Below are 16,548 nucleotides of genomic sequence, written 5' to 3' on the forward strand. Positions count from 1 at the left end.
TCTTTTATAAAGCTTGAACAGGCTCAAATAATTACCTCACTTGCTATGTTACCCAGACAGGTCTCAAACGCCTGGCTTCTAGCAAGCCTCAGCCTCCTGAGTGGCTGTACCATAGATATGGTCCACTTTGTTTATTTTAATACCTAACACCTTAAATAATGCCTGACATATCTGAGATGTGTTAACACCCAGGTAGAATAGGATTTGGCTCATGTTGTTGCTTGAGTAAGTCAAGACACAGCTGATTTTTACCTGTGAATCACCTGTTGTTTCTAGTCAAAGATAATTTAAACTCTAAAACTCTTTAGAAGATACAAGGTCAGTCCTACAAATCATTTTCCCATTTTTCACAATCTTCAAAAGACTTCATAACATAGCATGGAGAAGAAATTAACTCACAGCATATCATTGTCCCCTTAACTCTTAACAGCTTTACATTTACTCCTCACAATCTTTCAAGGGGACCTCCTTTTCCAACAGAGGAAATGAGGAACTCAGATAAGCTAAAGAATTTTTAGGTTTCAGTTTAGAATCCAAAGTCTGCATCAGTTCCACCAAGTAATAGTGCCCAGCTATTTTCAAAGTGACTTTGACCCATGAGAATCAACCTGCATTTCAAAGAGCACAATGGCAGGCATATCTAGATTACTGCAGAGCAGTTGGCAGCCTACAGTGGGAAGGTTGAGCAGCTGCTAGAAACATTATGGTCTGCAAACCTAAATAAAAGTATTTAACATTGGGACCCAAAAGATAACATTTGCCAAACTACATTTCGGTTTAGTTAAAGAACTTTAGGCAATATTCCTAAGTACTACTTTCCAGACTTTCAATAATTCTGGCTTTGTTTCACTAAAAACAACTGGTTTCCTAATATATAACTGCTCAAGATATTTATGAATGCAAAATTTGTTATTGGTTGTCAAAATGAAATGTCTTCCCATTTTGTATTATTTAATTTGTTCCAATCAGAAACAACATACCATGGTATTTTACTACTTGGACATTTTCTACAAGTTTTCAGAGATAAATAAAATGGCTACCAGTAATTACCCATATTATAGTTTCCATTATTTTTTGTTGTTTCTAAGTGTCTACCTACAACAGTATAATTTATTGATACACGTCCATAGTATTTCTTAAGTGACATAAACATGCAGCATGCTTCTTATTAGGCAATGCAGTAAGGCTGTCTGCTTAGCCATTCCATTTTCCTCAGGGCCATTTCCCCTGCTTTTCTTCTGATCACTCTTTCTAATGTTCTAAGTATACAAGTGCTGTGCATTCTTGCCAAGAGCCATCTACTCTATACTTGCAGCTGTTAGCTGTGCAGGAGAAGACTTCTTCAAACCTGTGGGTACTTGATGGTGCTGGCTTACAAATCTTGAGTCCACTAATCACTAAAACAGGCTCACCTTTCAGTTTCTAATTTGGCTTCTGAAGTTTTAAGTTCTCCAGATCCCAAGGATTTTACCAAGTTCACATGAATATTTCTTCCAGTGAAAAAAAAATTTAAAACTTTTTTCCAAATTTTAAACTTTTGATTAACACAACCAGTTATTATAAAGTAGTATTACTACATGCCAATCATACCTCAATAAAGTAGTTCAAGCTAAACCCTTTTCAATGTTTATTAACAAAGGTACATATCAGAATTTTTAATCAACACGGCATGAACAGTGTCACAATCTAAACAGATATAGGTTTGGGTATAAGCAAAGAAACGGGATTGTTCAGACTGTGCAATGTCATATGCCTTCTGTGCTTTCTGAAGTTCTCCACTATAATTCTCCAGACACAGACAAGTCTAGTGAGCTCAGGACAGGAAGCCACAAGCTCATTGTGTTGTTCATTCTGACTCAGGCCACACAATTTGTGTTCCCTCAACTACCTTTACTTTCAGTTGGCTTTGAGTGGTCCTAACTGTTCCTCTACTGCCAAGACATTCCCATTTGTGTTTTCCCATTAGAAAGGACAGCTCTTCATTTCAGTTCTAGTTGCAGAAATGTATTCCTTTTACTACTATTTTAAACAATTGTTTTGGATTCCATTTCTTATTCTAGTAGAGAAGTTTTGCCAGAATACTTAACCATGAAACTTAAGCATGACTGCTCCAAACCCTCACTGCAACTTAGATGAAATCAGGCACATTCAGGCTGACTAAACCAACTAAAAGGTAACCAGAGAAACTCTGGATGTCACCCTAGCACTTCTGATGATCACTCAAATCTATCTATCTATCTTTCTTTCTTTCTTTCTTTCTTTCTTTCTTTCTTTCTTTCTTTTTCTTTCTTTTTGAGACAGGGTTTCTCTGTGTAACAGTGCTGGCTGTTCTGGAAATTGCTTTGTAGATCAAATTGGTCTCAAAGTCACAGAGGTAGGATTCGTCAACCTCTGCCTCCCAAACGCTGGGGTTAAAGGAGTGTACTACAATACCTGGCCAATCACTCAAATCTTTAAAACTGGTAACTGAGGGGGCTGGAGAGACAGCTGAGTGGATATGAGAACTGGCTGCTCTTCTAGAGGGTAAAGGTTTGATTCCCATAGCAGCTCACAACTGACTCTCCTTCCAGTCCTAGGGTATCTCACACCTTTTTTAGTGCACTAGCAAAACACCCATACACATTAAAAAAAAAATAGTAGAAACTGATTTCTGAATAATCTCAGAAAGGTTACCACTGGCTCAAGTCTCCTTGCATGATGATATTCAGACATCACTTTGTAGGCAAAGTCAACAGATCACATCAACTATGTGTATCTTGTCTATATGGCTTATATTACTCTCAAGTATCACAGGCAAGAGTCAAACCTTAGAAATAACACTGTGCATCAAAAGAACTAAAAACTATCAGTGCAGCTGGACATGCTTTTACTAGATTAGCATTTTTTTTTTTATAAATTGATTTAACCTGTATTAAAAGCAGCATAGGTACAATTCTAGACCTAATATTTACAATAAATCACTAGAAAATTGGTAAGCTTAAGCAATTTAATAAATATTTTAAGATTTTGTGTATATGCTAGTATAAGCGTGTGGAAATGGACTCCAGAAGAGGATGCCAAATCCTCTCCTCTGCCACTAGAGTTACAGGTGGTGGCACCTGGTGTGGGTCCTCTGAAGTCCAGGAAGTACCCTCAACAGCTGAGTCACACCTCTAGCCCCAACAGCAAGTTTTAATAGGGGAAAGTAATTATCAATTAAGAAAAAGTTTAAAGGAAAGATACTACAAGGGACATTTGCTGTCAAACAAAGGAATAAATTTTTAAAACAGCAACAAATTTATTTTCATGTCAATTGAATAAAACCAAATCTACAAGAATAATTAAATTCCCAAAGATACATTATCTTGCTTCATCTAAACTGCAGAGGTCAATTATAGATCATTCGTCTACCGTCTTGGCAGAGTTTTGGGGACTTAACTGAGTTGAGTCTAAAATCAGTTCTTGATTTACTAAAGTGATCCCAAAGCAGTATCAGTGAGAAAGCAGACACTGACATACCTAATTGATTTAGGCAAAAGAGCTGCTGCTCAAGGGTCTACATGACCATACCCATCGAAAGGACTTCTTCTCAGATTACTTAATCTCTTCACATTATGTTTATTGGGTTTCTTGGCCAAGGCTTTCCCTGGCTCAAAGTAGTCACATTTGATAAGCTATTTTCTAACCTCTTCCCTGATGCACACACAATCAAGAGTGTTCCTTAATTAAAATTATGTGTATTAAAAACTGATCAAAATGAAAGCAAATACATATTCAATAGTAAGTTTTACCTAAAAGGTGAAAGAAAATAAATCTTGGAAATATCTTTAAAATTTGTAATAGCATAAAAAAAGTTGAAAGAAATGGAAATAGAGAAATTATTTCTTCTTTCTGCTCAATAATCATAAAAACATTTCTTATAATGTTTTAATATTCAGTATAAACTACATAGTCCATATTTAACTTAAAATGTTCATAGGATATTTTGCTTATAAACTTATTTATCGGGCTGGAGAGATGGCTCAGCAGTTAAGAGTACTGACTGTTCTTCCAGAGGACCTGGGTTAAATTCCCAGCACCCACATGGCAGCTTACAACTGTCTGTAACTCCAGTTCCAGGGGATCTGACACCTTCACCCCAATGCACATAAAATAAAGGTTAAATAAATTATAAAAAAAGAAAAAACTTATTTATCGAGGCATTATTTTTACAAAACTTCACATGTAATTATTCCTTTTTCCAGTTAAAAAAGATGATGAAAGTAAAAACTAAGAATGCAATAGCAGAGCATAAACTAGAAATGCAGAGTAACTCATGTTAACACCTATTCTGTAACATTCACATGGATTTGTCTGAGAATGTATTAAAACTAATCGACTCTCAATGGACTCATCATACATAGCCATGTAGGTTCTCAATCTGTACGAACTGACTCATTCATTAATAACTCATTTTCTGTTCTCTCATATCTTTTCCCCTAAACTAACGTAAATCTCCAGAAGAGCAAGTAGTTTCTGTGCATCAATCTGGTATGCCTTTTACATCCTGAGTCCTTCTGGAGAACTGTGAACATGTATGAATATACGTTATACCCATAAATCTGGTATGCCCTTTACATTCCAAGTCCTTCTAGAGATCTGTGAACATGTATAAATATATGTTGGTCTGTCAAGTCCCAAGAAAGAGAAGACTGCTTCAGCTGTCTACACCAGCTTCTCCCACATGGATTTTATAACAAACCCTTGAATGGTTATTTCATAGAGCATAACCAGAGTGGGTGGTCACCCAAGATTCTATTCTGGAGCTGCTGCATTAACACCTGCAGTTGTCACTTAGTAAGCATACATTTTTTATGTTTTCTAGTAATGGATTAGCATTTTCAAGTATTTGAAAAATAAAGGAAAAGTCAAGATTTTCAGGACTCCATACTTACCTTCTTATAATGCTTGTCACTTTCAGATCCATGATCTGTTGCTCTAAATGCTGTTTCTCCAGGTGAACCTTAAAGATAAACACACAGTTCTTTACATTCCCCAGTGATATGGACAGCCTGAGCTAAATTCCAAATTACATCAAGCAATTAAAAAGAAAATGGGGTGGGGAGACGGAGGATACAGCCCAGTGGCAGAGTGCTTGTCTAGTATGCACTGGATCCCAGCACTGCGAAATGAAATCGAATCAAAACAAATCCAGACAGGCCAGAAGCACTTAGTGCTCATGAGATGGAGGCTGGGCTCAACGGTGAGGTCGTGGCGCAAACAAAACCAAACAAGGCTCAAAGAGTACGTATTTATTGTTAAGAAAATTATTGGCAATCAATGTCAAAAATTTTCAAAATTCATTTTAAAAATATAAATGAAAATTATGATAAAAATGAAGAATCTTTGGAAAGGATTTTTTTTTAAACAAGGGAGTACTTACAGTTTAGCCAAGTACCACTGCCATCAGACAATGTATATAATACAAAGCAAATTTAAATGTCACCATGACAGGGCAGATGAGACAAGCTAATATTACTTTTCATTTCAATTATCAAAAATAATTTTGTTTAAGAAAACACTTTGGCTAAGCAAATTTTCATTTAATGATTTTAAGTCAAGTATTTAGCAATTTTAGTTTTGTCATAAATGTAATTCTTTTACTGTTTCCACCAAAAGGATGTAAGTTTGCCTAATACAGTTCTGGGTTTAAAGATCAGTATATATAAGCAGGATTATAAATTTGGTCTGCAATTTTGTCTGTGACTAGTTTATTAGAAGCATTTAAAAGGCATGTTAAGGTCAGCAAAAACATCTGGTTACACACCTAACAAGAGAAGTGGGCCAGAAGCGTCTATGCCTTCACTAACCAATTTGTGACCTGCGAAAAATCAGCAAGAGGGGAGATAAAAATTTAATAAGAATAAGCAAAGATGTCTGAGATCTCAGACTTATATTATATCAGGGCAACACTTGGGCAAATACCAGGATAAACCTTATAAATTGTACCGTATATGGCCTATAATTATTAAATTTGTTTTAAAGTAACAATATTGGTTCTAAGCAGTTATGAAAAGCAAATACATAGGTAGTCTCATCTACTTGTCAAGAAGCAATATTTTCTTACTCACCAACTAAAAGCCAAGCACACATTTTCTTACCAGTCTTCATTTGATTAGGCTAATGATTAAAAGTATTGTGCAAACTTTGTGTTTATCTTGGGTTAAAACAAAATGCTTTGGGGTTTGTTTTAAAATGTTTTAATTTAGAAGATGAGAACAAATACGAGCACCCATGTCTTTTCCCTGAGGCTCCTAAATCTTGAAGTCAGATGAAAAGTCCCCATTACCTGCAGTGAAGAAGTCCTTCAGTAGGTTGAGGCTTTCTGCAATCTTGTCCAGGTCAGGTGCTAACTTGGCAAGGTCTTCTGAACTGGGAAGGGTTTTTCTAATTTTCTCTAGAGAAGACCAAATGGGAGTCACAAGCAGTCTCACAGTAGGGTATAGCAACATATTAGGGCTATAAACATGTCAACTTGTTTAAACCTCACTCCAGTCCTACAAAATACTTCCTACTGTCAACTCTACTTATAGTTGAAAATCTAGAGCACACAGCAAGGAAGTGAGGGAGCTGGGGTTCAAGACCAGGCAGCTCAGAATCCAGACTCTGTCACTACACTGAGATACTGGCACATAAATACATTTATGTTGCACAGTACTAACACGTATTCCTTTTTAAAAACTGAATCCCTTTCCTAAAATACCTTTGTTAACATGGTTACCTTTAAGAAGTACTATGATGAAGCATTTATGCAGATTAATTCCACCTCCATATGTCTTAAAAAGGGACTGAAGGAAATACGTTAACCCTTTTAAGCTCATCACGAGTTAACTGACAATCAGCTATTGCTGTTCTTACCTACTTGTCAAAGGGCAGGGGTGTTTAAGGAGTGAAGCCACTTTGCACACTAACAGACTTTTAAGGAACTTGGCTGCAGAAAGTATAAATAACTAAGGTACTTAACTAAAGAGAGGGGGTTTTCATTAGGGTCCTAGTATGTATGATGCAAGCAATATTGCATAATACTGAAAATGGTGTTTGAAAGTCTGTCAGCAGCATGGGAATGCAGAGAGGATGTGCCAGGTAGCAAAATACAAAATACCAAGGTACATATCCCCATGACTATATATTTTAAAATAAGAGACCAAAATGTTAGCTACATTCAACTAATAGGCAAAACCTGAAGAAAATATTCCATAAGAGTGGTGGCAGCCAAGTTAAAATGTCAGACTGTTGGATACTTAAGACTGTTTTCCCTCTGGGTTGGCAAAATAGCTTAGGGGATAAAAGTGCTTGTTACCAGGCCTGGCAATCTGACTTTGTCCCTGTATCTATAGGATCCCTTTTAATTACAAAACCTCCCCCAAAATGCCTTCTGACCTTTACATGCATGCCTTGGCATGCACATGTGCTTCTGCATGTGAGTGCATACAAGGGTCATGCACATCCACACACATATAAATAAAATTAATTTGTTATCGATTATTACTTTCATCATTAAAATAAAACGATCACTTATTGGATTCAAAAGCTAAAACTATCAATGCAACTATTTCTATTCCCACACACCCAACACAATCCAAAAGCTAGTTTTAATGTTGATGATACAAACCCAAATCAATATACTCATCAATTTCCCATATAAAGTCAGGCACAATCCACTTATAGTCACTAAGGTCTGGTATCATATCTTTCCATTCATCGAAGGTCTAAAAGACAAGAACATATGTCAATTAGACATTCTAAATGCCATATACCAATATAAAGAGAAAGCATGTTGATGAAAACAATCTTCTAGGAAATGTATCATGGACAGAACCTTTATGGAACAAATTCATGTAAGCACAGGTCTTTTAAGAAAAAAATCACTAGATGAGTATGAAAGTAAATATTCTATCAAACGTGGGAAATGTGAAACTCAAACATTCCTATTTCAAACACGGCTCGTGTTGGCATTAAATAACACCATGAAGCAAAAGGAAGATGGATCAGGGAGAGGTCACCTTGCCTCTGGACCCAGGGCTCTCAGAAATAGCCCTGTGAACATGCCACCCGACTTTCTCTCCTGTGCTACTCAGTGGCAATGTCTAGAACCGAACTTAAGTGTTCTAACTCCCAGACCAGGGCTCCATCTCCCAGATCATCTATAGTTAATATTTAAATGGCACCAATGAAACAATATAGGACATTGTAAATACACACATGACTATTTCTTTCTCCTACGCTATGCAAATTTATGATATTTTGGAATAATTAGAATTATAGTAAGAAAGTAAACTCACTTTTTTGGCTGTGTAGCCACCTCCAACAGCAGATCCCAGTATGATATATCGAAGTTTTAAGAGCCTTGCAGCTAACCTTGCTGGCCAAAAGTTCCTGCGGGGCTGGTAGCCATATTTAATCGGAGAAAGTTTTAACTTATGTAGAGGAAGGTTAGTTAGAGAAGAGAATTGCTGACATGATGTCCTTAGTTGGGGTCTTTGAAGCTTTAGGGCAGGATGATGTGAGTGATAAATACTTCGTGAAACCAGATGTAGCTTTTGGAGTGGTAAGTTTCTTTGTATTCCAGAGCTGTGTTTCACTAATGATTGGCAGACTTCACTGAAAAACAGACAAGGATGGGAGACACATCACAGAAGGTAACAATGTTTAGAAACTAACAGAAAAGAATGCAACTGCATATTAACACACTATGACACATGACAATTTACATTTGCTGTGGCCAGCTCATTCAATCCTGCTGAAAACCCTACCATGAAAATAATCACACTAGCCCCGTTTTACAGATGAAGGGAAATGTGGCACAAAGATAGAAACACAGGTGCCCAAGAAGACACTAACACAGGAGTGAAGGTGGACAATAAGTGCAGGCACAGGAACTCCAGACTCTACATGTTAATTTACTATATGTGGGCTGTGATATTACTGGTCAGAGGAATTGAAACCAAAGAAGGAAGAGGCGGGTACTAGTTTACCAACAGCTGTGCACTGTAAAGGCTGCTAACAAAAGGGCACACAAAACTCTGCTTTTAAGGACAAAAATTCTAGCAGTCAAGAATATCTGCTTGCTCTGCCTCCCAATCCTAAATCAACCCAGAGATGGAAATTAAGTTAATCCCATATCAAAGACTTGGTTCCTTAGGAAAATGCAAGTAGCAGAACAGCCCCTAAGAGACTTGGATCTTAATGTACACACTCAGGGCCAGAGCTCTACCCTACCCTACTTCCTGCACAGAAGAGAGAATTCGAACAAGAAGCCTATATGCCCTATCTTACTCAACCACATTTGGTTCCATCCTGTGGGTGAGGCCCAATGTTAAGGGGTGTTAGAATGTCCATTCATCTAGCTACATGAAGTTGAGAACTTCTCACAGAAAAAGCATCACAGGCTACAGCTCTTGTTTCCATTTATGTCACAGATAATATGCTAGATGCTTTCACGATGGACCAAAGCAGTCCCTGTCCTTAAGATAGGCCCTGTCTAGAGCTTCCAGTTCAAAACGCAGATGAAAGTTCACCCAGGGGAAGGCTATTCTTCACCAGGTATTCTATTTTTTTAAGTTTAAAAAATGTTTTTATTACTTATTTTATGTGTATTGGTGTTTTGCCTTGCATGTACGTTTGGGTACCACATGTGTGGATGGTATCAGCAGAAGCCATATGAGGCACTGGATTTTCTGGAACTGGAGTTACAGATGGTATTCGGATCCAGGTCCTCTGGAAGAGCAGCCATCCCTCAAGTCCCACAAGGTAGTCTTGATATATAGGTAAGAGAATAAAAGGAGGGAAAGGACAGCAATTGCCTCTGGAAGCTGAGAAATCTATCAGGGAAGACCTAGGGATCCTAAGTGCATGTGTATATGTGGAGGAGGCTTCCCAGAGTGAGCTGTCATCAATACTGGCATTTGTAACAGGCTCGAATCACCTGTCTGTCCATTCCATAAAAACACCAAAAGGAAAATTTGCTAGGTGAAATAATCAGTAACAGAAAACCCAGCTTGCTTAGTCATCTATCCCCCTCATTAAAAGGCAGAAAGGACAAAGCATCTGCACCAGTCATTGGCCCTTTATGTTTAAATGTCACCCTACAACCAGATCCCTATAGTGGCCCTTAGCATGCTATCATTGCATGGACAGGATTCCTGACAGTACTGCACACTTAATAAGAGCATGTTAAAAAATATTTAAGAATACAATGTTTATAGATTTAAACATTAAAAAGAAGCTTAGTGAATATTAAAAAAGCAGTTCATGGAAAGTAAAGCTGCACTTGCATATAGATCAATAGCTGAAAATACATCAAAGATACTTGCTAGGACTCAGAATAAAGAAAAAACAAAAATATAAAGCTATGATGTAAACAAGTGGTATCAAAGTGGGGGACCGGAAGTATAATGCAGCCCATGGGGTACACTGGGATCAGGGAATAAAGTACTGGAGAGAAATATGCTTGTGTACCTCTGGGTGCCTGTGTAGGTTTGGGTTTTCTGTTTGTTTTCAGTAAAGTTTCCCCCTTTTTGGGCATATTTATAAACAGGCTGTATGTAAAAAGGGCTTTGCAACATGTAGTTTTATGATTTGGCCTACAGCTTAGTGTAATACAAATATTTTCTTTTACAATGGTTAAGATAATTGTGCAGGTTGGAGAAAACATCAACTAATCTTGCAGAGAGACGTATATTTAATGTCTTTCTAAGGTGACCTCTTATCTTTTAAAAACAGGTGGAGAAAAAAGTGAGTCCATAGCTTTATTTTAGAAATGAATATACTGGACCTACCTAACCAATCTCATATTCTTTTAAAAATATTTAGAAAGAAAAAGAACAGATGCAATGGAAGGAAGAAAATAAAGTTGATGAAAAATTTTGCAGAACTCAAGAAGATTTTTTTTTTTAAATCAAAGGTCAAGCCAGACGAGTGATGAAAAAGAAAACTCACAGTTGAACAAAGCCTTAAGAAATCTGAGACAAAGGACAAAGTCAAGAAAGCTCCTAAAAGCGGCTAGGAAGAGAAAAAGACTTCTTTATCTAAGAAACTTAAAAACAAAACTCAAATGCAATGCAAAGTAGATCTCAAGTCATCTCTTGCTTAAATGTCACATCTTTTTAGCTATATAGAACTGTCTAGTATGAAATTAATTTTTCATTATTTTTACACAAATATTGAACCCCCAAAATGCTGGCCATCAATCTTCCATTTGACTTGTCCAGGAGGAATATTTTTTTCTTGTTTTTATTTAAATTAGAAACAAGACTCTTTTACATGCCAATCTCAGTTCCCTCTCCCTTCCCTGCCCCTTCCCCCTCCCCCCCCCCCCACTCCCACCAACCCCCTATCCCAACTCCTTTCTGCTCCCCAGGGAGGGTGAGGCCTTCCATAGGGGATCTTAAGTCTGTCATATCATTTGGAGCAGGGCCTAGTCCCTCCCCAATGTGTCTAGGCTGACAGAGTATCCCTCTATGTGGAGAGGGCTCCCAAAGTTCATTTGTGTACTAGGGGTAAATACTGATCCACTATCAGTGGTCCCATAGATCGTCCAGACCTCCAAACTGACTTCCTCCCTCAGGGGGTCTGGAACAGTCCTATGCTGGTTTCCCAGCTATCAGTCTGGGGTCCCTGAGCAACCCCTTGTTCAGGCCAGCTGTTTCTGTCGGTTTCCAGGAGTATGTCTATGTATACATAAAAAGCCTGTTTCCATCCATCTTATGACTAGAGTAGGACTAAGCTGCAATATTTCAGAACTTGCATAGGAACTACAGCAAAATTAAAATTCCAGAGCCCGGGGCTTTCCAGGTTTCCCTATCCCCAGTTCTGACACTGGCTAACCTGCCTCGGCATCAGACATGCTAAAGCCATGGCTGTGGAACCCATAACTCCAGAAACAATTCAGCCTCGTGGTACGCAACTGATTAAACAAACAATACAGACTACATTTCCTTATTTGTCAACTCAATTTCAAGTGTTTCCTACATACCTCGTTGTTTAAAATGAATATGTTCTCTCCTGCACTTTTTTTCTGTTTTTATAGAAAATTAGATGTCTCCACACATAAAATAGTAGAAATGCAAAAGTTGCAAATAGCTTATTTCAGTACTAAAGCTTATGAATATACTCCTAAATTAAAATCCCATAAGATTTAAAACATTGTAGCAGAGGCAGTTCTACTTTTGGACTCTTAATTAACTCTGACAAAACAAATGGATTCCATTCTTTTTAAGTATAATAAGTCATTTACACCTGAGTTTCTGAGGCAGGGCTAGAGAGATGATTTATTGGTTAAGAAAAAGGGCTGCTCTTCCAGAAGGCCAAGGTTGGATTTCAGCACCCACCTGACCACACACAACTGTCTGTTACCCCAATCCCAGGGGACTGAACATTGTGTTCTGGTCGCTGTGGGCAGCAGACACAAGTGGCACACAGACATACATGCTGGCAAAACAGATATACACATAAGAAAGAAAGCAGAGATGGATGGGAGGGTTAGGAATGTTTGCTGTACCTGCAGAGGACCTGAGTTCGGGTCCCCGTATCCACTTCAGACAGCTCAACTCCTGTAACTCCATCTCCAGGGGGATCCTACCCAGAGAGAGAACCTGTGCACATATTGCCTCCCATACACAGAATTAAAAGCTCTAAATAAAATCTAAGATCAATGTTTAAAGGTGAAGTTAATTCAGGAGAACTACATTCTCCTAATCTTCCTTGGTGCACATAACTTCCTATAATCAATTATCTGAAACAACGTGTTAAGCTTGGAGGTTATTGGAACAAATGACATATATAACATCAAATTTAATATCTTTAAAGTGCATACAGCAATTCACATAGATAAAAATATTTTATGATTTTTCTACTTCAAAACCAGACTAGGGCAACAATTGCAGTGTGATTATAAAAGTGGCGCCACCTGCACCACGTTATATCTAAAAGTATACCTCAACACTGAGCAAGATCTCCTCTGAGGAGGGCATCTCTTCATGTGCGTCACTGCTCTAGATCTGACTTCAGCCAGGGGGTCAAGGCAAACAGGCAGAGTCCTTTCATACACAAGAGCCCAAAGAGCTGCAAGTGCCAAGTATACATGGCACTTGCTGGAAGACGACAGTTAAATGAAACGCGCAGATAGCGACACAAGGACAAGGCCAGGCCAGGAGAGAATAGCAACAATAAAAGCAGCAACGAGAGACAGAGATAACAGCTAGATCACAAGGGCAGGGGCAAAGGGGACCGCAATGACCGGCCAAGACTTAAGGCGTCCAAAATCTTCGAGTTGAACAAGGAGTGGTCACCGGCCAGCTCCTGCCACTTCGGGTGCTCAAACATTTGTGAGAATTCTCTTTTAAGAGCCTCGGCCTAGCCTGAGGGTCACCTGCACATTCAGGAAGTAGTGATGGGACAACCCCGCTGTCCAAATGGCCCAGAACATGACATAACGGGGCCAGGTCGCAGGCCGCACTTACCAGGCCACGGCCGCCTGGCGTGCTCGCCACATCCCGCCAGCGCAGACCACACACAGGCGCCGAGACGGCCACGTGGGAGCCCCGTGTCGGCCCCAGTCCGACTCCTGCTCCCGCAGTGACCCAGGAATAGGCACTCAGCAACAAGGGCATAGAGCAGCCACCGAGTCCCTCCCAATGGCGCATGGACTTCCGCAAGAGCCGGCCGGGCACCCGTACTTAGTCCGTCACTGAAATAACCACCCACAGGAACGCTAAGGAGGCTGCACAAACGGGCGGCAGAGGACTTGCATACGCACCGGAAGCCTCTGGGCGGGACCCATGTAGCACCATCCCCGGCTCCGCCCTCCAAGTGTCTGGGCTGCAATTCTGAAAATGAACTTCCAGCCATAAGGCTTCGGAGCGAGAGGATTCGGCGGGCTGGACGCATGAAATACATGTGATGAATGTTTATTGGGGGAGCAGCCAGCTTAATGAGGTCTGTTTAAAAGCATTTTCGTAACCGAACAATCTTACAACTGGGAGGTCGACTCGTGGTAGGCTAGAATGAGATCAGATCCGAAAGAGACTTCGTACAGTTAAGTCTATGTTTGGAATAAACACATATGGTGTTTAATGAAGGCGCACATGATTTTTGCTCCTTCTGTCTTTAGCTGGCTTTCATCTGAATTTTAATTGCACTGATTTATGAAATGGCCCTTGTCAAGATCTCCTAACAGCAGGCATCTCAGGTAATGGGCCTTCAGCAGCGTTCAGCTAAGCGCTCTTAGTCTTCGTTTGAATTTCAAAACATCAGATTCGTCCTCCCTAAAAGGGGGAAATTGCTAAAAGTCTAAAACCCGGACTCCAAAGCCCAAATAGGAAACTCCGAGTTCCCAAAAGGCAGCTCAGCAGACAGATTTAATAAAGGTCCACACGACTCAGGCCCTTAGACCAGATATCATACCCTAGAATGGTGTCCACATTCCTCTGGTCCAAAGAGGATTAGACAGTTATCAATTGTAAAAGTTCCCAGCCCAGGAGACAATTAACAAACTCATTTCCTCTGCAGCATCCTGCTCAATTGCACCTTGCCTGAAGCATACAATCTTTGTCCTGTCCTGTGTAACCACGGAAATTTTGTAATCTTGGGGCTTCCAGCCCTACAATTTTGCCTTATAAAAACACCCCTCAGTCGAAAGTGAGGACTCCATTTGTTCCCAAACGAATGGGGTCCTTGCTGCAGCTCATATCCTCCAGTCAATAAAGAAACCTTTGTCCTTGCATTGGTGAGTTGTCTCCTTGTTGGCAGGTTCTTTTGGGGTTCCGAAATCTGGGCACAACACTCCCCTTTCCTTATAACTCATTTCTCTCCATTTTCTCCCTACCACCGCCTCTTCAGACACAGTTGCTTCCTAGTCCCCTAGCTGTTTTTCCCAACTCTTTCTTTCTCTTACTTCCTTCCTTCCTTCCTTCCTTTCTTTCTTTCTTTCTTTTTTATTTTGGTTTTTCGAGACAGGGTTTCTCTGTGTAGCTTTGGAGCCTGTCCTGGCACTCGTTCTGGAGACCAGGCTGGTTTCGAACTCAAAGAGATCTGCCTGCCTCTGCCTCCCAAGTGCTGGCATTAAAGGTGTGCGCCACCAACACCCGGCTTCCCAACTATTTCTTAATGTTCGAAAGTTCCAGGTAGGTTTTCGGCATCTTGGATTCTTTTCTTTCTCTAGCTACATTTTCACCCTAATAATCTAAACTAGTTGCATGACTCTAAATATCTTTCATCTTCAATTCAACCATTTTGTATTTTTAAAAGGAAACTGGGGCTCATAAAAGGGATATTGTCTGTGAAAGGTTAATACACTAATGGCATTAGTGGGAACTAAAGTCAAAGGGTCTTGTACTTCATCTTACTTCAAGGACGAGTTCCTTTCGCCCCCACTCTCACACACTCATATACCACCACCTCAAACCACCTCAACAAAACCAAATGAAATTCCTTTTCACTTAATTGTCAGAATCATAAATCTGGATCCACCTACTCACAATACCATCAAATATGTAAACCCAACTACCTGACAGTAAACTTTCCTTCCAATTGCAGTACCCAAGGGATGTATTTACTGTGATGACTGTTTCAAGCATAGTTCTAGCTAGAAACCTGCTATTAACGACAAGTATAAACTGTAGCTTTTCCTACTTTTGTACAAAAGTGTATTTTTTACTATTGCTTCCTAATTTTTTGTTTGGAAAAAAACAAAAGAGAGAAATCAAGGAAGAGCTGCTTCCATGTGTAACATCTCTTTGCATTTTACAAAGCCCTTGTTTCATAATTCCACTTGTAGGCTGGGACTACTGAACTAGTCCTATGTGCAGATCATGTCTTCTATTATATGGAATAGCAAAATATTAAAATCAACCTGAAAGTCCCTGGATAGTTAGCTAATTAAGTGAATTATATTTGTACTAGCCACAAAAACCTTTGGGCTCTCTGTATCCTAATAGAGAATAATGTCTGAAATAGATGGTCCTAATTTGAAATTGCTGTAATCTAGGTTTTTTTTGTTTTAACTTCACAATGGTGCCTAAGAAATGTGACTTTAGCACAAGCCGCACTTCATGTACTTGTTTTGACTAGCCTGCTTTCTTTTTCTTTAATGAAATTTATTTATTTATTTTACACCCCAACCACATTTTCCCCTCCCTCCTCTCTTGCCAATTCTCTCCTCACATCCACTCTTCCTCTGTTTCTATTCAGAAAGGTTCAGACGTCCCCTGGATATCAACAAAGCATGACATATCAAATTTCAGTAAGACTAAGCTCCTCCCCTTGTATTAAGGCTGGGTAACACAATCCAGTATGAGGAATAGGTCCCCCAGAGCCAGTCAAAGTATTAGGGACAGCCCCTTCTCCCACTGTTAGGAGTTTCACAAGTAGACCAAGCTACACAACTATCATATATGTGTAGAGGGCCTAGATTGGTCCCTTTGCAGTCTGTCAATTCAGACTCTGTGAGCTCCTATGAGCCCAGGTTAGTTGTTTATATCAACAATTATTAATTGATGTACTTAAAGGGTCTGATGTTTCTAAAGCAATAAG

The 16,548-nt window shown here is 39.3% G+C and overlaps 1 protein-coding gene across 8 annotated transcripts in view; it reads right to left on the reverse strand.

Annotated features, from left to right (window-relative positions):
• The window catches only part of Opa1 (OPA1 mitochondrial dynamin like GTPase), a 72,599-nt gene extending 58,900 nt beyond the window's left edge, over window positions 1-13,699 (reverse strand). For 2 of the 8 annotated variants that reach the window (XM_027412916.2, XM_027412914.2), the window contains exons 1-7: window positions 13,479-13,699; window positions 12,518-12,594; window positions 8,301-8,619; window positions 7,631-7,727; window positions 6,308-6,415; window positions 5,786-5,839; window positions 4,914-4,981 (exon numbers count right to left, since the gene is read on the reverse strand). In XM_027412916.2, coding sequence (XP_027268717.1) covers window positions 4,914-4,981; window positions 5,786-5,839; window positions 6,308-6,415; window positions 7,631-7,727; window positions 8,301-8,619; window positions 12,518-12,594; window positions 13,479-13,661 — 906 coding nt within the window. In that variant the 5' untranslated portion in view covers window positions 13,662-13,699. The remainder of the gene's footprint in view (window positions 1-4,913; window positions 4,982-5,785; window positions 5,840-6,307; window positions 6,416-7,630; window positions 7,728-8,300; window positions 8,620-12,517; window positions 12,595-13,478) is intronic. The other 6 variants (XM_027412921.2, XM_027412918.2, XM_027412922.2 and 3 more) reach the window with 4 other exon arrangements.
• Between the last annotated feature and the right edge of the window lie 2,849 nt (window positions 13,700-16,548).

Source organism: Cricetulus griseus, chromosome 4 (assembly GCF_003668045.3).
Source record: "Cricetulus griseus strain 17A/GY chromosome 4, alternate assembly CriGri-PICRH-1.0, whole genome shotgun sequence".
NCBI lineage: Eukaryota > Metazoa > Chordata > Mammalia > Rodentia > Cricetidae > Cricetulus > Cricetulus griseus.